Here is a 26,560-nt window from a genome sequence, read left to right on the forward strand (position 1 = left end):
ATCCCAACACTTTGGGAGGCATACTCAGGCAGATAGCTTGAGCCCAGGAGTTTGAGACAAGCCTGGGCAACATGATGAAACATTGTCTCTACAAAAAGTACAAACATTAGCCAGGCTTGGTGGCACATGCCTGTAGTCTCAGCTACTTGGAAGGCTGAGATTGGAGTATCACTGGAGCCCAGGAGAAGGAGGAGTTTGCAATGAGCTGTGATCTCACCACTGTACTCCAGCCTGGGTGACAGAGCAAGACACTGTCTCAAAAAAAATTATTTTCTATATGATAAATAGATTCCAGTTAGATATACAGCTGGAGACCTTGCAGAGAATCAATGGAGTTGGGGAATCAAGTGAGGACTAGAGATGTGGGAGTTCTCAGCATATGAATGTTATTTAAAACCATGGTTGTGGCCGGGCGCGGTGGCTCAAGCCTGTAATCCCAGCACTTTGGGAGGCCGAGGCAGGTGGATCACAAGGTCAAGAGATCGAGACCATCCTGGTCAACATGGTGAAACCCCGTCTCTACTAAAAATACAAAAAATTAGCTGGGCATGGTGGCACGTGCCTGTAATCCCAGGTACTCAGGAGGCTGAGGCAGGAGAATTGCCTGAACCCAGGAGGCAGAGGTTGCGGTGAGCCGAGATGGCGCCATTGCACTCCAGCCTGGGTAACAAGAGCGAAACTCCGTCTCAAAAAAATAAAAAATTAAAAAAATAATAAAACCATGGTTGAGGATCATGCCTGTAATCCCAACATTTTTGGAGGCCAAGGCGGGCAGATAACAAGGTCAGGAGTTTGAGAGCAGCCTGGCCAGCACTCAGAAGTGAAACCCCTTCTCTACTAAAAATACAAAAATAGGGCATGGTGAAACGTGCCTGTAATCCCACTGACTCGGGAGGCTGAGGTAGGAGAATTGCTTGACCTCGGAATGCGAAGGTTTCAGTGAGCAGAGATGGTACCACTGCACTCCAGCCTGGGCGAGAGAGTGAGACCCCGTCTAAAACAAACAAATAAAAAAAATATGGTTGGAGACCAGGCACAGTGGCTCACACCTGTAATCCTAGCATTTTGGGAGGCTCAGGTAGTAATCACTTGAAGCCAGGACTTTGACACCAGTCTGGGCAACAGAGTGAAACCCTGTATCTACAAAAATATTTAAAAGTAGGCTGGGTGCAGTGGTTCATGCCTATAATCCCAGCATTTTGGGAGGCCAAGGCAAGCGGATCACCTGGGGTCTGAGTTTGAGACCAGCGTGGCCAACATGGTGAAACCCCATCTCTACTAAAAATATGAAAATTAGCAGGGTGTGGTATCAGGCACCTGTAATCCCAGCTACTTGGGAGGCTGAGGCAGGAGAATTGCTTGAACCTGGGAGGTGGAGGTTGCAGTGAGTTGAGATTGAGCCATTGCACTCCAGCTGTGGCAACAAGAGTGAAACTCCATCCGAAGAAAACCAAAAAAAAAAAAAGAAATTAAAAACAAATTAGCCAGGCATAGTGGTGCATAGCTGTAGTGCCAGCTACTTGGGAGACTGAGGTGAGAGGATCACTTGAGCCTGGAATTGGAGTTGCAGTGAGCTGTGATCTCACCACTGCAACTTCAGCCTGAGCATTGGAGACCTTGCCTCAAAAAAAAAGGGCCGGGTGCAGTGGCTTATGCCTGTAATCCCCAGAATTTTGGAAAGCTGTGGTCAATGGATCAAAGGTTGCAGTGAACCGAGATCGTGACATTGCACTCCAGCCTGGGTGACAAGAATGAAACTCTGTCTCAAAAAAAAAAAAAAAAAAAGCATACATATATAATATTATAATGCTAAAGCAGGTGATTCTTTCTTATCAACCCTACAAATTACACAAATCGTTCTGCCTTCTCAGGCAACGATTTTTTTGGAATTTGAGAACTAAGTGAAGTCAGGGGTTTGAGACCAGCCTGACCAACATAGCGAAACCATGTCTCTACTAAAATTAGAAAATTAGCCAGGCATGGTGGTGTATGCCTGTAATCCCAGCTACTTGGGAGGCTGAGGCAGGAGAATCAGTTGAATTTGGGAGGCAGCGGTAGCAGTGAGCCGATATTGTGCCATTGAACTCCAGCCTGGGCAATGAGAGGGAAACTCCAAGAAAAAAAAAAAAAAAGCCATGCAGTTGGATGAGATCTCTAAGAGTGAATATAATCACAGAAGAGAAGAGATCCATAGACTAAGTTCTGGGACACTAGACCATCTGCAGGTGTACATCTTGCAGAGGCACATGCACAGAAAGAGAAAGAGATCATTGTCTTTATAGGGAAGGCTGGAGTAAGTATTGAGAAAAATATAATAGATAATTTCTGAAAGGGAGGATAAAAGTTCAGTACAACTCTTTGGTCACAAAGATTGAGAATGACTTTTGTCCAGGTTGGAAGTGATGTGGGGTCCACAGTAAGAGAAGTGCCTGTAAATGGTGGTTAATAAGTAGAGTCTTGGGATACCATGGGACCAGGAAGATGAACCTGGAAGGTTCCTAAGAGTTTAGGGCAGAGACTTGAGGTTAGCAGGAAGTAGAGCTTAGTGGAATTTGAGAACTAAGTGAAAGACACAGATTCAGGATTGCCTGAGAAGGCAGAACGATTTGTGTAATTTGTAGGGTTGATAAGAAAGAATCACCTGCTTTAGCATTATAATATTATATATGTATGCTTTTTTTTTTTTTTTTTGAGATAGAGTTTCATTCTTGTCACCCAGGCTGGAGTGCAATGTCACGATCTCGGTTCACTGCAACCTTTGCCTCCCAGGTTCAAGCGATTCTCCTGCCCCAGCCTCGCGAGTAGTTGGGATTACCGACACCCACAGGCACCCACAACTACGCACGGCTAATTTTTGTTTTTTTTAGTAGAGACAGGGTTTCACCATGTTGGCCAGGCTGGTCTCTCGAACTCCTAACCTCTGGTGGTCCGCCCGTCTCGGCCTCCCAAAGCGCTGGGATTACAAGCATGAGGCACCGCGCCAGGCCAGGTTGTGGGTTTTGATGGGACCATCTCACTGCCCACGGTTCCCTTTTTCCGTCTGAACAGAAGGGGCCAGAGCAGACAACAGGGAAGTAGCAACGCCGGGTGAGGCGGAATAGGGGTAGTCTACGAGTCCGGGTGACTCCCCATTCCGCGTCCGGGCCCCGCCCCTCCCGCCCGATTCCCTTGGCGCGTGATTCGGGCCCCGCCCCTGCTATACGCCATCAGCTCGCGCCGCGCCGCGCCGCCCCGCCTGGTATTATTCCGCCCCGCAGGCGGGGCTGTCCGCCTCCTGTTGCCATCTGGTAGGGCTATGGTTCTGACCGGTGTTGTGTAAGTTTTGCAGCCTAGGCTCCTGACACTACCCTGGTCCTGATGGCAGCGGCGGCGGCAGCCCTGGCGCCGGCCGACCCCCCTCCCGCGATGCCGCAGGCGGCAGGAGCTGGAGGGCCCACAGCTCGCAGGGATTTCTACTGGCTGCGCTCCTTTCTGGCCGGAGGTGGGTGCATGCCACGAAGACCCAGCCGCGCTCTGGGTGGCGGGGGCAGGACTGTGGGCAAGTGGGATGCAAGCGGCCTCTAACATTCCTGGACTCTGGCCGCTTCAATTCTCTGCTAGATGTTTGCCCTGACTTGCTGTAACCTCTTTCTAGTAATCACTTGACTAATGACAGCCAAGTTATGGGGAGTGGGACCTTTGGTACTCCAGCAGAGGCTGGGGTGGTGGAAGGTCTAAATCAGGCACCCACTCTTCAGGGCTAGGTAACAGGGAAAAGAGGAAGATCCCTTACAAAGACCCTGGGGTTTTAGTGAGACATTCTGGGCACTCCTTTCTTTTATAAACGCCGTAAGTGACCCAACGTAGACTTGGATTTTGCTGTTTGTTTAAAGGAAAACAAATATTGGGGGTCAGCTTTTTAATGGCGACTATAAATTGTGCAAAACTGTTTACAGCCAAAACTGGTTCCAGTGATTCTAGTAAACTGTGCCACAGTACTTGACAAACCCTATTATTGGTGCGATTTTGGGATCAGAAGGTTCATATTGTCTCTTAGTAATTTCCTGGGCCTTCAATCTCCACACTTCCCTTCCTGAATTACTTCTCTGGGTTGTCATCAATTATTTAAGATTCAAAAATTTAAAAATCCCTCATTATACTCGTGCAGTGGCGCCCTACTATAGTTCCAGCTACCAGGGAACTTGAGGCAGGATGACTGCTTGAGCCCAGGATATCGAGGCTGCAGTGAGCCATGATCCCATCACTACTCTCCAGCCTGAGCTAGAAAGAGATTCTCTCCTAAAAGAAAAATAATAATAATAAAAATTCACCGGGCAAGCTGGCTCAAGCCTGTAATCCCAGCACTTTGGGCAGCTGTGTTGGGCAGATCACTTGAGGTCAGGAGTTAGAGACCAGCCTGGCCAACATGATGAAACCCTGTCTCTACTAAAATACAAAAATTTGCCAGGTGTGGTGGCTGTCACTTGTAATCCTAGCTACTTAGGAGGCTGAGGCAGGAAAATCGCCTGAACCTGGGAGGCAGAGGTTGCAGTGAGCAGATTCTATCTCAAAACAAACAAACGAACAAAACCCCACATTAAGAGGAATTGTAGAAAGACAATATCTGAAGATTGCAGCAGTATCAAGTTTTTGTTGTTGTTTTGAGATAGAGTCTCACTCCCTCACTCAGGCTGAAGTACAGCCGCATGCATGATCTTGGCTCACTGCAACCTCTGTTTCCTGGGTTCAAGTGATTCTTCTGACTCAGCCTCCCAACTTGTTGGGATTACAGGAGAATGCTACCACACCTGGCTACTTTCTTCTTTTTATTTGAGACGGAGTTTCGCTCTTGTTACCCAGGCTGGAGTGCAATGGCGCGATCTCGGCTCACCACAACCTCCGCCTCCTGAGTTCAGGCAATTCTGCCTCAGCTTCCTGAGTAGCTGGGATTACAGGCATGCGCCACCATGCCCAGCTAATTTTTTGTGTTTTTAGTAGAGACGGGGTTTCACCATGTTGACCAGGATGGTCTCGATCTCTTGAACTTGTGATCCGCCCGCCTCGGCCTCCCAAAGTGCTGGGATTACAGGCGTGAGCCACTGTGCCCAGCCAACTTTTCTTTTTTTGAGATGGAGTCTCACTGTCCTCCAGGCTGGAGGGCAGTGGCACGATCTCTGCTTACTGCAAGCTCTGCCTCTTGAGTTCAAGTGATTGATTCACCTGCTTCTGCCTCCCAAGTAGCTGGGATTACAGGTATGTGCCACCATGCCCAGTTAATCTTTTGTATTTTTAATAGAGACTGGGTTTCCCCATGTTGCCCAGGCTGATCTTGAACTCTGGACTTCATTTTTTGTTGTTGTATGAAGACAGTTTCACCATGTTGGCCAGGCTGGTCTCGAATTCCTGACCTCAGGTGTTCCGCCCGTTTTGGCCTCCAAAGTGCTTGGATTATAGGCGTGAGCCACCACACCCAGCTTTTTCTGATTTTATTTTATTTTTTGTTTTTGTTTTTTCCTGGACTTCAAAAAAAGAAAAAAAAGAGGTAGGGTGGGTGTGGTGGCTCACGCCTGTAATCCCAGCAGTTTGGGAGGCCTGCGGATCACGAGGTCAAGAGATTGAGCCCATCCTGACCAACATGGTGAAACCCTGTCTCTTGGGTGTAGTGGCCTGTGCCTATAATCTCAGCTACTTGGGAGGCTGAGGCAGGAGAACTGCTTGAACCCGAGAGGCGGAGGTTGCAGTGAGCTGAGATTGCACCACTGCACTCCAGCCTGGCAACAGAGGGAGACTCCGCCTCAAAAAAAAGAAAAGAAAAGAAAAGAAAAAGTCCTGAAATACCACAGGGAAAAAAAAAGAACTCTGGACTTCAAGTTATCTGCCCTCCTCTGACTCCCAAAGTGCTGGGATTAAAGACATGAGCCACCAAACAAGGGCTCAGAATTTCATTATTTTTGTCCTGCTGATAAAATGCCATTTAGGCTGTGTGAAGTGGCTCACATTTGTAATACCAGCACTTTGGGAGGCCCAGGTGGGTGGATCACTGGAGGTCAGGAGTTCCAGACCAGCCTGGCCAACATGGTGAAACTCAATCTCTACTAAAAATTCAAAAAAATTAGCCAGGCGTGGTGGTGTGCACTTGTAGTCTCAGCTACTTGGGAGGCTGAAGGATGAGAATCCCTTCAACCCGGGTGGTGGAGATTGCAGTAAGCTCAGATCGCTCCACTGTACTCCAACCCGGGCAACAGAGCGAGACTCCCTCTCAATTAAAAAAAGAAAATGACATTTATTCACATAGAAAATATTCGACTGGCCGGGCGTGGTGGCTCACGCCTGTAATCCCAGCACTTTGGGAGGCCGAGGCGGGTGGATCACGAGGTCAACAGATCGAGACCATCCTGGTCAACATGGTGAAACCCCGTCTCTACTAAAAATACAAAAAATTAGCTGGGCATGGTGGCGCGTGCCTGTAATCCCAGCTACTCGGGAGGCCGAGGCAGGAGAATTGCCTGAACCCAGGAGGCGGAGGTTGCGGTGAGCCGAGATCGCACCATTGCACTCCAGCCTGGGTAACAAGAGCGAAACTCCATGTCAAAAAAAAAAAAAAAAAAAAAAAAAAAGAAAATATTCGACTTACAGCTATATGCCTCCAACTTGCTTGGTATAAATCAGTGAATAGGCTGGGCGCGGTGGCTCACGCCTGTAATCTCAACACTTTGAGAGGCTGAGGTGGGTTATGAGGTCAGAAGTTCAAGACCACCCTGGCCAAGATGGTGAAACCCTGTCTCTACTAAAAATACAAAAATTAGCCAGGCGCCATGGCAGGCACCGGTAATCCCAGCCACTGGGGAGGCTGAGGCAGGAGAATCTCATGAACCTGAGGGACGGAGGTTGGAATGAGCTGAGATCACGCCATTGCACTCCAGCCTGGGTGACAGAGTGAGATTCTGTCTCACACACACACACAAAAAAAATCGGAGAACAAAAGACCTATAGTCAGGCTCAGTGGTTCAAGGCTTCTAATCCCAGCACTTTGGGTGGCTGAGGTGGGCAGATGACTTGAGCTAAGGTGTTGGAGAATAGCCTGGGCAACATGGTGACACCCAGACTGTATAAAAACAAAAATTAGCTGGGCATGGTATCGCCTTCCTGTTGTAGTTCCAGCTACTTGGGAGGCTGAGGCAGGAGAATCACTTGTACCTGGGAGGCGGAGGTTGCATTGAGCCGAAATCACACCACTGCAGCCCAGCCTGGATAAAAGAGCCAGACTTGGGGCCAGGCGCAGTGGCTCATGCCTATAATACCAGCACTTTGGAAGGCCGAGGTGGGTGGTTCACGAGGTCAAGAGATTGAGACCATCCTGGTCAACATGGTGAAACCCTGTCTCTACTAAAAATACAAAAAATTAGCTGGGCATGGTGGCGCGTGCCTGTAATCCCAGCTACTCAGGAGGCTGAGGCAGGAGAATTGCCCGAACCCGGGAGGCGGAGGTTGCGGTGAGCTGAGATGGCGCCATTGCACTCCAGCCTGGGCAACAAGAGCGAAACTGTCTCAAAAAGAAAAGAGGCAATCGTTGTTGGCTAAGTTAAATGCTCTTTGACAAACATGTTGTGTAATGATCACCGCAGTCAAGATATAGAGTAATTCCAAAATATTTCCACTTTTTTTTTTTTTTTTTTTTTTTAAAGACATTCTCACTCTGTTGCCTAGGCTGGAGTGCGCGGCCCAATATCACTGCAACCTTTGCCTCCTGTGCCTGTCTCAGCTTCCCTAGTAGCTGGGACTGTTTATAGGCAGGTGCCACCACTCCTGGCTCATTTTTGTATTTTTAGTGGAGACTGGTTTAGTGTCTGACCGCAAGTGATCCACCCACCTTGGCCTCCCAGTGTGTTGGGATTACAGGTGTAAGTCACTATACCTGGCTTTATTTCCACTTTTCTTTTACATTCCTTTCCTCTCATCTGCAGCCCCTGTCAACTACTGATGTATCTTTATAGTCTTGACTTTTCCAGTATGTTATATAAATTCAGTCATACAATATGTAGCCTTTCGAGTTTAACCTCCTTCACTTAGCTTAATGTATTTAAGATTCATTCACATTGCACATATAAGTAATGCATTTCCTTCTTCTCTTCTCTTTTTTTTTTGAGATGGAGTTTCGCTCTTGTTACCCAGACTGGAGTGCAATGGCGTGATCTCGGCTCACCGCAACCTCCACCTCCTGGATTCAAGCAGTTCTCCTGCCTCAGCCTCCTGAGTAGCTGGGACTACAGGCGCGTGCCACCATGCCCAGCTAATGTTTGTATCTGTAGTAGAGATGGTGTTTCACCTTGTTGACCAGGATGGTCTCAATCTCTTGACCCCGTGATCCACCCGCCTCGGCCTCCTAAAGTGCTGGGATTATAGGGGTGAGCCACCATGCCCAGCCTTGTTCCTTTTTTTTTGAGACAGTTTTATTGCTCAGGCTGGAATGCAATGGCGCCATCTCAGTTCACTGCAACCCCACCTCCCGGGTTCAAGCAATTCTCCTGCCTCAGCCTCCCGAGTAACTGGGATTACTGGCACCGCCACCACGTCCAGCTAATTTTTGTGTTTTTAATAGGGACAGGGTTTCTCTATGTTGGCCAGGCAGGTCTCAAACTCCTGACTTCAAGTGATTGGCCTGCCTGGCCTCCTGAAGTGCTGGGATTACAGGCATGAGCCACCATGCCCAGGAAAACATCTTTTATATGCTTATTGGCCATGTGTGTTTCTTCACTGCTTAAGTGATAGTTCAAATTTTTGGGTAATGGGTGTAACTTTGAAGACTGTATAGGAGTCCTAGTTCCATTTGATAAGAAGAAATGCCATTTGGGAAGTTACATAACCTCCCTGTGCTTCAGTTTCTCTATTCTTTCTTTTTTTTTTTTTTGAGACAGAATCTTTCTCTGTCACCCAGGCTGGAATGGTGTCATCTCGGCTCATTGCAGTCTCTGCCTTCCAGGTTCAAATGATTCTCCTTCCTCATTATCCTGAGTAGCTGGCATTATAGGCACATGCCACCACACCCAGCTAATTTTTTTGTTTTTAGTAGAGATGGGGTTTTGTCATATTGTCCAGGCGGGTCTCGAACACCTGACCTCAAGTTATCAACCCACCTGGGCCTCCCAAAGTGCTGGGATTACAGGACTGAGCCACTGCGCCCAGCCTCTTTCTCTTTTAAAAATTTTTTGGCTGGGCATGATGGTTCACGCCTGTAATCCCAGCACTTTGGGAGGCCGAGGAGGGCAGAATATGAGGTTAGGAATTTGAGACCAGCCTGGCCAACATGGTGAAACTCCGTCTCTACTGAAAATACAAAAAATTAGCCAGGCATGGTGGCGCACGCCTGTAATCTTAGCCACTCTGGAGGCTGAGGCAGGAGAATTGCTTGAACCCAGGAGGTAGAGGTTGTGGTGAGCAGAGATCACGCTGTTTCACTCCAGCCTGGGTGACAGCAACTCTCCAACTAAAATAAAAAATAAAGTTATTTGTATAGAGACAGGTTTTTGCCTTGTTGCCCAGGCTGGTCTCTAACTCCTGAGCTCAAGCAGTCCTTCTGCCTCAGCCTCCCAAAGTTCTAGAATTACAGACATGAACCACTGTGCTCACCCTTCCCAGTCTTAAAATAGAATAAGAGTATTTATCTTAGAGGGCTGTTATAATGATTAAATAATGTAATAAAAGCCTTGGCATAGTGCTTTTAGTTAAAGTGTAGTACCTGCTACAAAGTTGACTCCTTGTTAGCAGTGACCTTGTGCAAATCTCTGTTCTTTAGTTGCTCAATCTCAAAAGGAAGATAAAAGCTACCTGACATAAATCAGTGGAATGTTGAGATGATTAGTTAAGTTTAAGGTACAGTAGTCTTCTGTTATCTGAAGGGAATATATTCTTTTTGTTTTTTTTATTTTGTTTTGCTGTGTTACCCAGACTGGAGTGCAATGGCATGATCTCGGCTCACCGCAATCTCCGCCATCTGGGTTCAAGCAATTCTCCTGCCTCAGCCTCCCGAGTAGCTGGGACTAAAGGCGCGCACCACCATGCCCAGCTAATTTTTGTATTTTTAGTAGAGATGGGTTTTCACCATGTTGACCAGGATGGTCTTGATCTCTTGACCTCGTGGTTCTCCCAAAGTGCTGGGATTATAGGCGTGAGCCACCACGCCCTGCCTATTTTATGGTACTCTACTTACCCTTCTGCCTGTGATGTTGTGAGTTAATAAAATACTTAAGGGATAAGATATGAGGTGAATGACATAGGCGTTGTGATTCAGGGTTTAAAACTTATGAATTGTTTCTTCTTTTCCTTTTTTTCTTTTTGAGACAAAGTCTTGTTGTGTCGCCCAGGTTGCCGTCTTGGCTTACTGCAACCTCTGCCTCCCAGGTTTAAGGGATTCTGCTACCTCAACCTCCCAAGGAGCTGTGATTAGAGGCATGCGCCACCACACTCGGCTAATTTTTATATTTTTATTAGAGATGGGATTTCACCGTCTTGGCCAGACTGGTCTTGAATTCCTGATCTCAAGTGATCTGCCCACCTTGGCCTCCCAAAGTGCTGGAATTACAGTTGTGAGCCACTGCTCCTGGACTTGTTTTTTAAAGACAGGATCTTGCTCTGTTACCCAGGCTAGAGCGTAGCTGTCCAATTATACCTCTCTGTGACTTCCAACTCTGGGCTCAAGTGATCCTCCTGCCTTAGCCTCCAAATATTGATGCACACCACTATGCCTGGCTAATTTTTTTGTCTATTATTATTATTGTGAGATGGAATTTTGCTCTTGTCACCCTGGCTGGAGTGCAGTGGCATGACCTCGGCTCACTACAACTTCCACCTCCTGGGTTCAAGTGATTCTCCTGCCTCAGCCTCCCTAATAGCTGAGATTATAGGTGCCTGCCATCACACCCAGCTAAATTTTATATTTTTAGTAGAGACAGGGGTTTTGCCATGTTGGCCAGCCTGGTCTCAAACTCCTGACTCAGGAGATCTGCCCATTTCAGCCTCCCAAAGTGCTGGGATTACAGGCATGAGCCACTGCACCTTGCAAATTTTTAAATTTTTTTTGTAGAGATGAGGTCTCACTGTGTTGCCCAGGCTGGTCTTGAACTCCTAGCCTCAAGTAATTTTTCCACTTTGACTTCCCAAAGTACTGGGATTACAGGCGTAAACTACTTTGCCTGGCCTATTATTCAACTTTTTATAAGAGTATCATGGCTGGGCGCAGTGGCTCAAGCCTGTAATCCCAGCACTTTGGGAGGCCAAGGTGGGTGGATCACGAGGGCAAAAGATCGAGACCATCCTGGTCAACAGGGTGAAACCCCGTCTCTACTAAAAATACAAAAAAAATTATCTGGGCATGGTGGCGTGTGCCTGTAATCCCAGCAACTCAGGAGGCTGAGGCAGGAGAATTGCCTGAACCCAGGAGGCAGAGGTTTGCGGTGAGCCGAGATCACGCCATTGCACTCCAGCCTGGGTAACAAGAGCGAAACTCTGTCTCAAAAAAAAAAAAAAAAAAAGAGGATCAACCCAGTTTATCAAGTCATTACTACATGTACAGTATTGCAGAGAAGTCTATATTATCACTTTAGAAGCATGCCAACGTAGAAGGGCTGGCCTGGACTCCGACCTTTGCCAAAGCCCATGTATGCACTTTATTCTGCTTTCATCTATACTTCTACCCACTGGCACATGGTAGGGTCCAAGTATGTATTTGCTGAATGTGTAAGTGAATGACTGATTTTATGGGTAAAAGTTGATTGTTTCAATGAAAAATTCATCCAGAAGAAGAGGAGGTTACTTCAAACAGAACCTGGTAGTTGGGTAAATACCTCCAAGTGTCTGTCTCCATAACCACATTTTAGCAAGATTCCCAGTTTCATCAAATATTAGGTGCTGACTTATACTTCTAAACTTATTTTAGTAGTGTAATCATAGTCACTAAGTTACAGGGAATGGAGACCAGTCATCTGCATATCCTTGCAGTGGGTAGATTTTTCTCATGGCGACTAAATTAGAGATCACAGGGTTTGCTGGCTGAACAAATAATGATTTCCATTTTCCTTCTGACCTTTTGAAAATTTTTTAGGTATTGCCGGATGCTGTGCCAAAACAACAGTTGCCCCATTGGATCGAGTAAAAGTTTTATTACAAGCTCACAATCACCATTACAAGCATTTAGGTGAGTTAATAGATGCTAAAGAAAAAAAATGCAAAAAAAAATTATAGATGCTAAAGATAAAAATCAATGAAAATATTTTGGAAAGTGGGCAAAAAAGGGAATTTAAGTTTGAGGGCAAATTTGTTCTTTTCTTTTTGTCTATTTGTCTATAGATTCAGGAACTGGAAAGGGGGCAAATTTTCCAAATTATATATATATATATATATATATATATATATATATATATATATATATATATATATATATAATTGAGACAGAGTTTCGCTCTTGTTACCCAGGCTGGAGTGCAATGGCATGATCTTGGCTCACCGCAACCTCCACCTCCTGGGTTCAGGCAGTTCTCCTGCCTCAGCCTCCCGAGTAGCTGGGATTACAGGCACGCGCCACCATGCCCAGCTAATTTTTGTATTTTTTTTTTTTTTTTTTTTTTTTTTTTTTTTTTTGAGACGGAGTTTTGCTCTTGTTACCCAGGCTGGAGTGCAATGGCACGATCTCGGCTCACCGCAACCTCCGCCTCCTGGGTTCAGGCAATTCTCCTGCCTCAGCCTCCTGAGTAGCTGGGATTACAGGCACGTGCCACCATGCCCAGCTAATTTTTTGTATTTTTAGTAGAGACGGGGTTTCACCATGTTGACCAGGATGGTCTCGATCTCTTGACCTCATGATCCACCCGCCTCGGCCTCCCAAAGTGCTGGGATTACAGGCTTGAGCCACCGCACCCGGCCTAATTTTTGTATTTTTTAGTAGAGACGGGTTTTCACCTTGTTGACCAGGATGGTCTTGATCGCTTGACCTCGTGATCCACCCGCCTTGGCCTCCCAAAGTACTGGGATTACAGGCATGAGCCACCGCGCCCGGCCCAACTCAGTCTGATTTTTTAAATGCAATTAGAGATGGAGATGAAATTTGAAAGTATAAAATTGAAATAATCACTCCTTTAAAAAAATTTTTTTTACAAATGCATTGACTTTTTTTTTTTTGAGTTAGAGTCTCACTTTGTTACCCAGGCTACAGTGCAGTGGCACAATCTTGACTCGCTACAACTTCTGCCTCCAGGGTTCAACCAATTCTTCTGGCTCAGCGTCTTGAGTAGCTGGGCCTTACAGGCATGCATCATCATGCCCAGCTAATTTTTGTATTTGTAGTAGAGATAGGGGTTTCACCATATTGGCTAGGATGGTCTTTATTTCTTGACCTTGTGATCTGCCCACCTTGGCCTCCCAAAATGCTGGGATTACAGGTGTGAGCCACTGCGCCTGGCCCCAGATGCGTTTTTAAAGTGTCATTGTTAGGCCGGGCGTAGTGGCTCACGCCTGTAATCCAAGCACTTTGGAGGCCAAGGCGGGCAGATCACCTGAGGTTGGGAGTTCAAGACCACCCTGGCCAACATGGTGAAACCCCGTCTTAAAAATAAAAGTGTCATTGTTACAAACCTGAATGGATATTTATGCAGTATATTATTTGTAATTCATTTTCTTGCCAATATTTTTATTTTTATTTTTATTTTTGAGGCAGTCTTGCTCTATCGCCCAGGCTGGAGTGCAGTGGCATGATCTCAGCTCACAGCAACCTCTGCCTCCTGGGTTCAAGCAGTTCTCCTGTGTCAGCCTCCTGAGTAGCTGGGATTACAGGTGTGTACCACTTTGTCCAGCTGATTATTGTATTTTTGGTAAAGACGGGGTTTCACCATGTTAGCCAGGCTGGTTTCTTTCTTTCTTTCTTTTTTTTTTGAGACGGACTTTTGTTCTTCTTGCCCAGGCTGGAGTGCGATGGTGCGATCTAGGCTCACTGCAACCTCTGCCTCCTGGGTTCAGGCGAGTCTCCTGCCTCAGCCTTCCGAGTAGCTGGGATTATAGGCATGCGCCACCAAGCCCAGCTAATTTTGTATATTTAGTAGAGATGGGGTTTCTCCACGTTGGTCAGGCTGGTCTCGAACTCCTGACCTCAGGTAATCCTCCTGCCTTAGCCGCCCAAAGTGCTGGGATTATAGGCATGAGCTACCTTGCCCAGCCCTTCCTTATTTTTTATTGAAAAAAAAAAAGGGAGAGAGTAGGTCTTACTTGTTACCCAAGCTGGTCTGCCAACCTGGTGAAACCCCGTCGCTACCAAAAATACAAAAATTAGCTGGGTGTGGTATTGGTTACCTGTAATCTTTGCTACTTGGGAGGCGGGGGCAGGAGAATTGCTTGAACACAGGAGGCAGAGGTTGCAGTGAGCCAAGACTGTGCTACTGCTCTCCAGCCAGGGCTATAGAGTAAGACCCCATCTTAAATGAAAAAGAAATTAAATATGTGTGGGAGCATGTGCCTGTAGTCCCAGCTACTTTTGGGAGGCTGAGGTTGGAGGCTTGCTTGAGCCTAAGAATTTGAGGCTGCAGTGAGCTGTGATTGTGCCACTGTATTCCAGCCTGGGCAGCAGAGTGAGTCTCTACCTCAAAAAAAAGAAAGAAAGAATTAGACCTTTGAACTTACTGAGGGATTATGAAAAGCTGGAAGAAGGAAGTATTTTGTTTTGTTGTCTAAATTGAGGACAAAATGGAGATGAATGGTATTACCCAGTGTCTTGGGGTGCTTTACAGTGACCCTGTATATCAGTGTCTGAACAAGATTCTTTTATTCCTTAACTTCCTCCCTGTGCTGATGTATATTGTTTTGTTTCCTGATTTGTAATCATCAGGTTACATATTCATATTAGATTTCACGCTCTATAAGCCTGCCTGCCATTTGTTATAGCGTATCCCGGTTACAGTATACCATACAAGGTGTACAAAATTTGGAGTGGAATTCCTAGAGTACAACAATGAATTTTTTTTTTTTTAAGATGGAGTTTCATTCTGTTGATCAGGCTGGAATGTAGTTGCATGATCTTGGCTCACTGCAACCTCTACCTTCCCGGTTCAAGCGATTCTCTTGCCTCAGCTTCCTGAGTAGGTGGGATTACAGGCACCTGCCACCACACCAAGGTGATCTTTGTATTTGTAGTAGAGACAGGGTTTCACCATGCTGGCCAGACTGGTCTTGAACTCCTGAACTCAGGTGATCCATCCACCTTGGCCTTCCAAAGTACTGGGATTACAGGCTTGAGCCACTGCAACCGGCAACAATGAGCTATTATAGTAGTATCTGGAGTGTCCTATATCTTTTTTTTTTTTTGAGATGGAGTTTCGCTCTTGTTACCCAGGCTGGAGTGCAATGGCACGATCTCAGCTCACTGCAACCTCCACCTCCTGGGTTCAGGCAATTTTCCTGCCTCAGCCTCCTGAACAGCTGGGATTACAGGCACGCGCCACCACGCCCAGCTAATTTTTTGTATTTTTAGTCGAGACAGGGTTTCACCATATTGACCAGGATGGTCTCGATCTCTTGACCTCGTGATCCACCTGCCTTGGCCTCCCAAAGTGCTGGGATTACAGGCTTGAGCCACCGCGCCCAGCCAATTTTTTGTACTTTTTTGTAGAGGTGGAGTTTCATTGTCTTGGTCAGGCTGGTTTCTAACTCCTGATCCTGTGATCCGCCCACCTTGGCCTCCCAAAGTGCTGGGATTACAGGAGTGAGCCACCGAGCCCGATTAATTTTATTTTAAAATGCTCTTATGCATTTTATTCTAGGTACCTCCCCACATTTTTAGGTGTAGATAGTTTTTTAAATTTTCCTTTTTTTAAAAATAAAAATTATAACTCCTTATAAAACCATAATTTTACTTAAAATTTTTTTTTTTTTTTTTTTAAAGATGGGGTTTCACCATGATGGCCAGGCTGGTCTTGAACTCCTGACCTCAGGTGATCCACATACCTTGGCCTCAAAGTGCTAGGATTACAGGTGTGAGCCACAGTGCCCAGCCTAAAAACAAATTTTTTAAAAAAGTTTTTGAGGGCCAGGCACGGTGGCTCACGCATGTAATCACAGCACTTTGGGAGGCTGAGGCAGGTGGATCACGAGGTCAACAGTTCGTGACCATTCTTGTCAACATGGTGAAACCCTATCTCTACTAAAAATACAAAAAATTAGCTGGGTATGGTGGCACATGCCTGTAATTCCAGCTTCTCAGGAGGCTGAGGCAGGAGAATTGTCTGAACCCAGGAAGCAGAGGTTGTGGTGAGCCAAGATCGCGCCATTGCACTCCAGCCTGGGTAACAAGTGAAACTCCGTCTCAAAAAAAAAAAAGAAAGTTTTTGAGATATAGTTTTACTTTTGTCACCCAGGCTGGAGCACAATGGTGCGATCTCAGCTCACTGCAACTGGGTTGAAGCAGTTTTCCTGCCTCAGCCTCCCATGTAGCTAAGAGTACAGGCACGTGAAACCACACCCGGCTTATTTATTTATTTATAATTTTATTTATTTTTTTTGAGACAGAGTCTTGCTCTGTTGCCCAAGCTGGAGTGCAGTGGTGCAACCTCAGCTCACGGCAATCTACGTCTCCTGGATTCAAGTGATTTTCCTGCCTTAAGCCTTCTGATTAGCTGGGATTATAGGTGTGTGCCACCATGCCCAGCTAATTTTTTTTTTTATTTTTTAGTAGAAATGGGGTTTCACTATGTTAGCCAGGATGGTTTCTATCTCCTGACCTCGTGATCTGCCCATCTTGGCCTCCCAAAGTGCTGGAATTACAGGTGTGAGGGTGTGAGCCACAGCACCCAGCCTGTGTTTTTTTTTTTGAGACAGAGTCATGCTTTTTCACCCAGGCTGGAGTACAGTGCTGAGATCTTGGCTCACTGCAACCTCCACCTCCTGTGTTCAAGAGATTGTCCTGCCTCAGCCTCCTGAGTAGCTGGAATTACAGGTGCCGACCACCATGCCCAGCTAAGTTTTTGTATTTTTAGTAGATACGGGGTTTCACCAAGTTGGTCAGGTTGGTCTTGAACTCCTGACCTTGTGGTCTGCCCAACTCGGTCTCCCAAAGTGCTGGGATTACAGGTGTGAGCCACTGTGCCTGGACTTTTATTTTTTATTTCTTTTTTCTTTTTTTTTTCCTTCTTTTTTTAAACTTCAAGACAGTTTGGATTTTTTTTTCTTTTCAAACTATTTTTTATTTTTAGTAGAGACAGGATTTCATCATGTTGGTCAGGCTGGCTTAAGCTCCTGACCTTAGGTGATCCACCCACCATGGTATCCCAAAGTGCTAAGCTTACAGGCATGAGCCACCACACCCGGCCCCTAAAATTTTGCTTTTTTAAACATGATTTTTCACAGATGATAAAGATATGCTATTGGACAAAACTATTACTTCTACTTTAGCTTCTTATAAAAAGTGTGACATTACTTCTAAGGCATCAAAGACTTATTTTTATTTTGTCTTTTATTTTAGTAAACTTTTTTGTTTTTTGGTATCAGGGTTTTATTCTGTCACCCAGGCTGGATTGCAGTGTTATGATCACAGCTCTCTGCAGCCTGTACCTCCTGGGCCCAAGCTATCTTTCTGTCTCAGCCTCCTAAATATCTGGGACCACAGGCGAATGCCATCAAGCAGAGCTAACTTTTTTTTTCTTTGAGATGGAGTCTCATTCTGTTGCCCAGGCTGGAGTGCTTTGGCAAGATCTCTGCTCACTGCAACCTCCGCTTCCCAGGTTCAAGTGATTATCCTGCTTCAGCCAACCTAGTAGCTGGGACTACAGGCGTGTGCCATCATGCCCAGCTGATGTTTTGTATTTTCAGTAGAGACAGGGTTTCACCGTGTTACCCAGGATGGTCTACCTCCTGACCTCATGATCCGCCTGCCTCTGCCTTCCAAATTGCTGGGATTACAGCTGTGAGCCATTGTGCCTGGCCACAGAGCTAACTTTGAAGTTTTTTCTGTAGAGGCAGTGTCTCACTATGTTGTCTTGGTTGGTGTCAAATTCCTGGGCTCAAGCTATTCTTGCACCTTGGCCCTCCAAAGTGCTCAGATTATTGGCATGAACCACTGTGCATAGCTGTACTTCTTATTTTTATTTAATTTGTTTTATTTTTTTGAGATGGAGTCTTGTTGTGTTGCCTAGACTGGAGTGCAATGGCATGATCTCAGCTCACTGTAACCTCTGCCTCCTAGATTCAAGTGATTCTCCTGCCTTAGCCTCCCAGGTAGCTGGGATTACTGGCACATGCCAACACACTGGCTAATTTTTGTATTTTTAGTAGAGGCGGGGTTTCACCATGTTGGCCAAGCTGGTCTTGAATGCCTGACCTCAGGTGATCCACCCGCCTCGGCCTCCTAAAGTTCTAGGATTACAGGCGTGAGCCACTGCGCCTGGCCATACTTATTTTAAATTAAAATTATTTTGGGCCGGGCGCAGTAGCTCACTCCTGTAGTCCCAGGACTTTGGGAGGCTGAGGTGGGTGGATCACCCAAGGTCAGGAGATCGAGATCATCCTGGCGAACATGGTGAAACCCTGTCTCTACTAAAAATACAAAAATTAGCTGGGCATGGTGGTGCACGCCTATAATCCCACCTACTCAGCAGGCTGAGGCAGGAGAATTGCTTGAACCCAGGAGGTGGAGGTTGCAGTGAGCTGAGATTGCGCCACTGCACTCCAGTCTGGCACCTGGCGACGGAGTGAGACTCTGTCTCAAAAAAAAAAAAATTATTTTGGTCATATTATAAGGAAGGAGTATATTTTAAATTTCTCCCGGTCCCAATCTGTTTTGTTTTTTTGAGATAGAGTTTCACCCTTGTTGTCCAGGCTGGAATACAGTGGCGTGATTTTGGCTCACTGCAACTTCCGACCCCTGGGTTCAAACAGTTTTCCTGATTCCACCTCCCTAGTAGCTGGGATTACACCATATCCAGCTAATTTTTCTTTGTAGTAGAGACGGGATTTCACCATGTTGGTCAGGCTGGTCTCGAACTCCTGACCTTAAGTGATCTGCTGCCTCTGTCTCCCAAGTGGTGGAATTACAGACATGAGCCATAGAACCTGGCCCCTTTTTTAGAAGTGCTATATCTGCCGGGTGCGGTGGCTCACGGCGGTAATCCCAGCACTTTGGGGAGGCTGAGGTCAGGAGATTGACATGATCATGGCCAACATGGTGAAACCCTGTCTCTACTAAAAATACAAAAATTAGCTGGGTGTGGTGATGCCTGCCTGTAATTCCATCTACTCATGAGGCTGAGTAGGAGAATCACTGAACCCAGGAGGTGGAGGTTGCTGTGACCCAGATCACGCCACTGCTCTCCAGCCTAGCGACACAGCGAGACTCTCAGAAAAAAAAAAAATTCACGACAATAAAATCATTTTTTTTTCTTTTTTTTGAGACGGAGTTTCGCTCTTGTTACCCAGGCTGGAGTGCAATGGCATGATCTCGGCTCACCGCAACCTCCGCCTCCTGGGTTCAGGCAGTTCTCCTGCCTCAGCCTCCTGAGTAGCTGGGATCACAGGCACACGCCACCATGCCCAGCTAATTTTTTGTATTTTTAGTAGAGATGGGGTTTCACCATGTTGACCAGGATGGTCTCAATCTCTTGCCCTCGTGATCCACCCGCCTCAGCCTCCCAAAGTGCTGGGATTACAGGCTTGAGCCACCCCGCCCAGCCTCTTTTATTATCTATCTATCTATCTATCTATCTATCTATCTATCTATCTATCTATCTATTTTGAGACGGAGTTTCGCTCTTGTTACCCAGGCTGGAGTGCAATGGTGCCATCTTGGCTCACCACAACCTCTGCCTCCCGGGTTCAGGCAATTCTCCTGCCTCAGCCTCCTGAGTAGCTGGGATTACAGGCATGAGTCACCATGCCCAGCTAATTTTTTTGTATTTTTAGTAGAGACGGGGTTTTACCATGTTGACCAGGATGGTTTCAGTCTCTTGACCTCATGATCCACCTGCCTCAGCCTCCCAAAGTGCTGGGATTACAGGCGTGAGCCACAGCGCCCGGCCTATTATTATTTTTTAAAATGGGGTTTCACCATGATGGCCAGGCTGTTCCTGAACTCCTGACCTCAAGTGATCCACCCACCTCGGCCTCCCAAAGTGCTAGAATAACAGGCATAGGCCATGGCGCCCAGCCACAATAAAAATATTTTAAGTAGGCCGGGTGTGGTGGCTCATGCCTATAATCCCAGCAGTTTGGGAGGCTGAGGCGGGTGGATCACGAGGTCAAGAGATCGAGACCATCCTGGTCAACAAGATGAAACCCCGTCTCTACTAAAAATACAAAAATTAGCTGGGCATGGTGGTGAGCGCCTGTCATCTTAGCTACTCGGGAGGCTGAGGCAGGAGAATTGCTTGAACCCAGAAGACGGAGGTTGCGGTGAGCCGAGATCGCGCCATTGCACTCCAGTCTGGGTAACAACAGTGAAACTTCGTCTCAAAGAAAAAAAATAAAAAAATATTTTAAGTAATAACATAAGAAATATATGTAGATCTACAATAGCGCTTTGGAAATAAACAGTGTCAGTGTAGTTGACACCCTCTTGGCACCTCTACCTTATCATTAGCCTTCGTGTCTCTGCTAGGTAATCATTGTTCTAAATTTGATCACCCTTTAATTTTTTTTTTTGTTTTTTTTTGAGATGGAGTTTCGCTGTTGTTACCCAGACTGGAGTGCCATGGCACGATCTCGGCTCACCGCACCCTCTGCCTTCTGGGTTCAAGCAGTTCTCCTGCCTCAGCCTCCTGAGTAGCTAGGACTACAGGCACGCACCACCATGCCCAGCTAAATTTTGTATTTTTAGTAGAGACGGGGTTTCATCTTGTTGACCAGGATGGTCTCGATCTCTTGACCTCGTGATCCACCCGCCTCAGCCTCCCAAAGTGCTGGGATTATAGGCGTGAGCCACCGCGCCCGGTCTGATCACCCTTTAATTGTTACAAACCTTTTTTTTTTTTTTTTTTTGAGATGGGGTTTCACTATGTTGGCCAGGTTGGTCTTGAACTGCTGACCTCAGGTGATCAGCTCGCCTCAGCCTCCCGAAGTACTGGGATTAATTACAAGGGTGAGCCACTGCACCTGCCCGGCCGTTATAAACACTTGAATCAAATTAAACAGGACTTACCCTTTGTTTCTGCTTCCAGCAAGAGGAAGTTGTTTTTTTCCCCTCTGGCTGCCCATCTTCCCTGCAGATTGGGAGGAGAAGAGGTAGCCAAGAGGAAGTTTTAATAGAATTCTTTTTTTAAAGCTTTCTGTTACTCTCCTATCCATATTTTGTATCCTCTGTTCTCTTGATGAATTGACACTTTTATTGGTATGAGCTGTTCTTTGCGTTGTTATAGTCATGCGTTTTACTTTTTACATATGTCATAAACTCCAGAATGCATTACCATAATTTTTGTTCAAACAAGCAATTATCTTTTTTGTTAATTTGGTTTTTTGAGATGGAGTCTTACTGTATCACCCAGGCTGGATTGCAATGGAGGGATCTTGGCTCACTGCATCCTCTGCCTCCTGGGTTCAAGCAATTCTCCTGCTTCAGCTTCCCGAGTAGCTGGGATTACAGGCCCAGGGCACCATGCCTGCCTAATTTTTGTATTTTTAGTAGAGACAGGGTTTTAAAATGTTGCCCAAATTCCTGACCTCAGGTGATCCACCTGTCTTGGCCTCCCAAAGTGCTGGGATTACAGGCGTGAGCCACTGTGCCTGGTTGGAATTCTTCTTAACAAAATGTTAGTCCATTTATGTATCTGCTTATTATAAAATACTTTTGGGATATGTCTTTTGGATCTTAATAAGTACCTACAATTTATCCTTCCAGATAGATTGTCTTCAGTGCAAATGTGGACATTGCATATATTTCTGTTAATGTTTTAGATTGCTATAGTTTAATATAATTTGCTATAGTTACAAATCCAATTTGCTATAATTTGTAGCTGTTTCTATGGTAGGTTTTATATTATATGAGGTGTGCTTATTTATATTATTTGGATATATGATGTATTTTTAGTAGGTTTAACTGTTTTATAGAAATTACTATTCATGTAATCCTTAAAGCAAAATTATCCTGAGTGATGGCACAATTATCTTTATCTGTAATTATCACAGATTTAGATAATTTTCTCTTTTTTAACAGCATTTTTCTTCAAAAACAGGAGTATTTTCTGCATTGTTTGCTGTTCCCCGTAAAGAAGGATTCCTTGGATTGTATAAAGGAAATGGTGCAATGATGATTCGAATCTTTCCCTATGGTGCAATCCAGTTTATGGCATTTGAGCATTATAAAACGGTAAACTTTGATCTTTTCTCTTTTGCATTCTTGAATATTATGCACACTTGACCAGGCATTTGCTTTGGACAGTTACAAATACATAAAAGTTTCATAGTTTTAAAAAGTTAAATTTTTTTTTTTAAATTTTTGAGACCGAATCTCGCTGCCCAGGCTGGAGTGCAATGGCATGGTCTTGGTTCACTGCAACCTGTGCCTCCTGAGTTCAAGTGATTCTCCTGCCTCAGCCTCCTGAGTGACTGGGATTACAGGCCTGCGCCACCATGCCTGACGAATTTTGTATTTTTATTTTTATCTATCTATCTATCTATCTATCTATCTATCTATCTATCTATTTATTTGAGACGGAGTTTCACTCTTGTTACCCAGGCTGGAGTGCAATGGCGCAATCTCGGCTCACTGCAACCTCCGCCTCCTGGGTTCAGGCAATTCTCCTGCCTCAGCCTCCTAAGTAGCTGGGATTACAGGCACGCGCCACCATGCCCAGCTAATTTTTTGTATCTTTAGTAGAGACAGGGTTTCACCATGTTGACCAGGATGGTCTTGATATCTCTTGACCTTGTGATCCACCTGCCTCGGCCTCCCAAAGTGCTGGGATTATAGGCGTGAGCCACCGCTCCTGGCCCTAATTTTTTTTTTCAGTGGTGGAGTGGAGGCCTGGCTATTTAAAATAAAAATATTGGCCAGGTGTGGTGGGGTCTCACTGTGTTACCCATCTATCTCCTGGGCTCAAGTCATCCTTGGGCCTTAGCCTTTTATTTTCTTTTTGAGATGGAGTCTCCCTCTGTCCCTCAGGCTGGAGTCCAGTGGCGGGATCTCAGCTCACTACAACCTCCGTCTCCCAGGTTCAGGAGATTCTCCTGCCTCAGCCTCCTGAGTAGCTGGGATTATGGGCGTGTGCCACCACGCCCAGCTAATTTTCCTATTTCTTGTAGAGATGGAGTTTCACCATATTGGTCAGGCTGCTTTTGAACTGCTAACCTTGTGATCTGCCCATCTTGGCCTCCCGGAGTGCTGAGATTACAGGCGTGAGTCCCTGCACCCACCTGGGCCTCAGCCTTTAGTGTGTTGTTACTCAATTGTAGGAGAGGAACACTGTGGCTTTGGATTTTCTTATTAAATAAAATAGCAAAACTGTATTGTGAAAATCTGTTTTGGAATAATGCAGTAAGTTGTTAGCTTTTTGTAGCCTACTCATTCATTAAGTTTCTCCTGTCTGGCTGAGTGAATGTTTATCCTGTCCAACATTATCTCAACATCGAAAGGAGTTAAGTATGTTAAGTTTCAATAGGTATCTTAGTATGAAAAATAAGCAGCAGAGATGGGAACAACATTCTTAGCTAGTCAGCCAGAGAGAATTGATGCCATTTGTTTATCAAGACTTCATTGGCTCTAGTAGCGTTAAAAAATAAATAAATAAAAAGGCTGGGTGGGGTGGCTCATGCCTGTAATCCTGGCACTTTGGAAGGCTGAGGTGGGTGGATCACCTGAGGTCAGGAGTTTCAGACCATCCTGGAAACCTTGTCTACTAAAAAAAAAATTAGCTGGGCGTAGTGGTGTGCACCTGTAGTTCCAGCAGCTTAGGAAGTTGAGGCAGAAGTATGGCTTGTACCCAGGAGGCAGAGGTTGCAGCACTTCAGCCTGGACAACAGAGTGAGACTCCGTCTCAAAAACAAACCCCCCAAAACAAAAAAATCCTGGCATTTTATTCATATTTCCCCAGTCACTTGTTAGTGCTCTTGGTCCTTAATACATTAGTATCATATATTTAGCAATTCTAAGCTAGCTTGCTTCTGCAGAAGTGCAAAATATTAAAGCAGAGACTATAGAGGAAATAATGCCTCGTGCTATGATATAACACTGCCAAGCTGTCGGGAGTCACGGTGGCTCAGGCCAGTCGTCCTGGCACATGAGGAGCCAAGGCTACACATTTGAGGCTAGCCTGGACAACACAGAAACCTCTCATCCATTAAAAAAAAAAATGGCTGGGTGTGGTGGCTCACGCCTATAATCCCAGCACTTTTGGAGGCTGAGGTGAGTGGACTACAAGGTCAGGAGTTCGAGACCAGCTTGGCCAATATGATAAAACCCCCATCTCTACTAAAAATACAAAAATAAGCTGGATGCGGTGGCAGGTGTTTGTAATCCCAGCTACTCTGGAGGCTCAGGCAAGATAATCACTTGAACCTGGGAGGTGGAGGTTTCAGTGAGCCGAGATTGCACCACTGCACTCTAGCCTGAGCGATAGAGCGAGAAAAAAGAAGAAAAATGCCAAGTTTTATTTAATTGTGCTGATTTCATTTACATTTATATATATTAGTCTTGTAACTTTTTTTTTTTTGAGATGGAGTTTCGCTCTTGTTACCCAGGCTGGAGTGCAATGGTGTGATCTCGGTGTGAGCTACTCAGCCTCTTGAGTAGCTGGGACTACAGGCGTGCGCCACCACACCCAGCTAATTTTTGTATTTTTAGTTGAGACTGGGTTTCACCCGGCCAAGTCTTATAATTCTTGAAGTAAATCTTCATTATTAAACAGTGAAATGGGCAGCATTTAAAAAATATCTCATTTAATTCAGTGTTCTTGTTTTCTAGTTTATTACTACAAAGCTGGGAGTTTCGGGTCATGTGCACAGATTAATGGCTGGATCCATGGCAGGTAAGAGGTGTTAGGTATATTTTATTTCTGACAAGTTAATTTTGTATTAAAATACTTGATTTGGTTTAGGTTATATGTGTGGCATTAGGGAAAGTAGAGTTTGCAGGTGTCCTGTGTCTTGTATTTTTTTTCCTGCGTGCATCCTCATAAAAAGATGTATTTTTTAAAAAAGTGTAACATTGCTGGGCGCAGTGGCTCATGCCTATGATCCCAGCACTTTGGGAGGCTGAGGCGGGTGGATCACGAGGTCAAGAGATCAAGACCATCCTGGTCAACATGGTGAAAAATACAAAAATTAGCTGGGCATGGTAGTGCGTGCCTGTAGTCCCAGCTACATTGGAGGCTGAGCCGGAGAATTGCTTGAACCCAGAAGGCAGAGGTTGCGGTGAGCCAAGATTGCGCCATTGCACTCTAGTCTGGGTAACAACAGTGAAACAACTCTGTCTCAAAAAAAAAAAAAAAAAGTGTGAAATTGATTGAGTAGCACACATTTGTTGCTTTTCTATACTCAGTTACATATGAAATCATTAGTACCCCAACTGGAAAAGAGTCTTTTTATAGTAGAGGATAAGGAATAGTCTCAACTTAAAACTATGTGGAAAGCTTGAATTCTCTTTGACAGTTCTAATTTTGGACATTTTTAAAAATTGAAAAAATGTTTTTGAAGGCTAGTCATGTAACACAGTGGGAGTGGAGACAAACAAAGAAACCTGTAACTTACTGTGATCCATGAGTTTTATTTTATTTTATTTTTTTGAGACAGAGTTTCGCTGTTGTTACCCAGACTGGAGTGCAATGGCATGATCTCGGCTCACCGCAACCTCTGCCTTCTGGGTTCAAGCAATTCTCCTGCCTCAGCCTCCTGAGTAGCTGGGACGACAGGAGCGCACCACCATGCCCAGCTAATTTTTTTGTATTTTTAGTAGAGACGGGGTTTCACCTTGTTGACCAGGATGGTCTCGATCTCTTGACCTTGTGATCCACCCGCCTCGGCCTCCCAAAGTGCTGGGATTATAGGCGTGAGCCACCGCGCCTGGTGATCCATGAGTTTTAAACACCACCGTACCTCATTTGGACTAGCCATTACTTTTCAAAATTTATATTTTTTCTTTTTTTTTATTCTTTATCTTTTTTCTTTAAAAGGATTGTAAAAAATAATGACTATAGTAATAACTACTCCTATACAGTAAAAATAGCTGCGTTCTCTAAGACAACCATGATTAGCCATTCCTTTTCTTCCCTTTTCCTCTTCTTTCCTTTCCTTCTTCTCTCCCCTCCCCCCATCCCTTCTCCTCCCTTCCTCTCTTTTTCCTCTCTTCTTTTTTGAGACAGGATCTGGCTCTGTTGCCCAGGCTGGAGTGCAGTGGTATGACCACAATTCACTGCAACCTTCACCTCCCAGGCTCAAGCCATCCTTCTATCTCAGCCTCCCAGAAGTAGCTGGGACTACAGGTGCATGCCATCACAATGAGCTAATTTTTATTTATTTTTATTTTTAGTAGAGACAGGGTTTCACCATGTTGACCAGGATGGTCTCGATCTCTTGACCTCGTGATCTGCCCGCCTCGGCCTCCTAAAGTGCTGGGATTACAGGCGTGAGC

General features: G+C 45.5%; 1 protein-coding gene across 8 annotated transcripts in view; it reads left to right on the top strand.

The window, feature by feature from the left end:
• The first annotated feature begins 3,233 nt into the window (after positions 1 to 3,233).
• Positions 3,234 to 26,560, top strand: part of SLC25A16 (solute carrier family 25 member 16) — a 46,943-nt gene continuing 23,616 nt past the window's right edge. For 4 of the 8 annotated variants that reach the window (XR_008475519.2, XR_013524940.1, XM_054242989.2 and 1 more), the window contains exons 1-4: positions 3,234 to 3,481; positions 12,077 to 12,169; positions 22,170 to 22,303; positions 24,896 to 24,959. Coding sequence is in view for 6 of the 8 variants with exons in the window: in XM_054242989.2 (XP_054098964.1) it covers positions 3,358 to 3,481; positions 12,077 to 12,169; positions 22,170 to 22,303; positions 24,896 to 24,959 (415 nt within the window). In the remaining 2 variants the exon portion in view is untranslated. Of the gene's footprint in view, positions 3,482 to 8,126; positions 8,385 to 12,076; positions 12,170 to 13,684; positions 13,801 to 22,150; positions 22,304 to 24,895; positions 24,960 to 26,560 lie in introns of all 8 variants that reach the window. The other 4 variants (XM_078345772.1, XM_078345771.1, XM_078345773.1 and 1 more) reach the window with 4 other exon arrangements.

This window comes from Callithrix jacchus, chromosome 12, assembly GCF_049354715.1.
Source record: "Callithrix jacchus isolate 240 chromosome 12, calJac240_pri, whole genome shotgun sequence".
Taxonomy (NCBI): domain Eukaryota; kingdom Metazoa; phylum Chordata; class Mammalia; order Primates; family Cebidae; genus Callithrix; species Callithrix jacchus.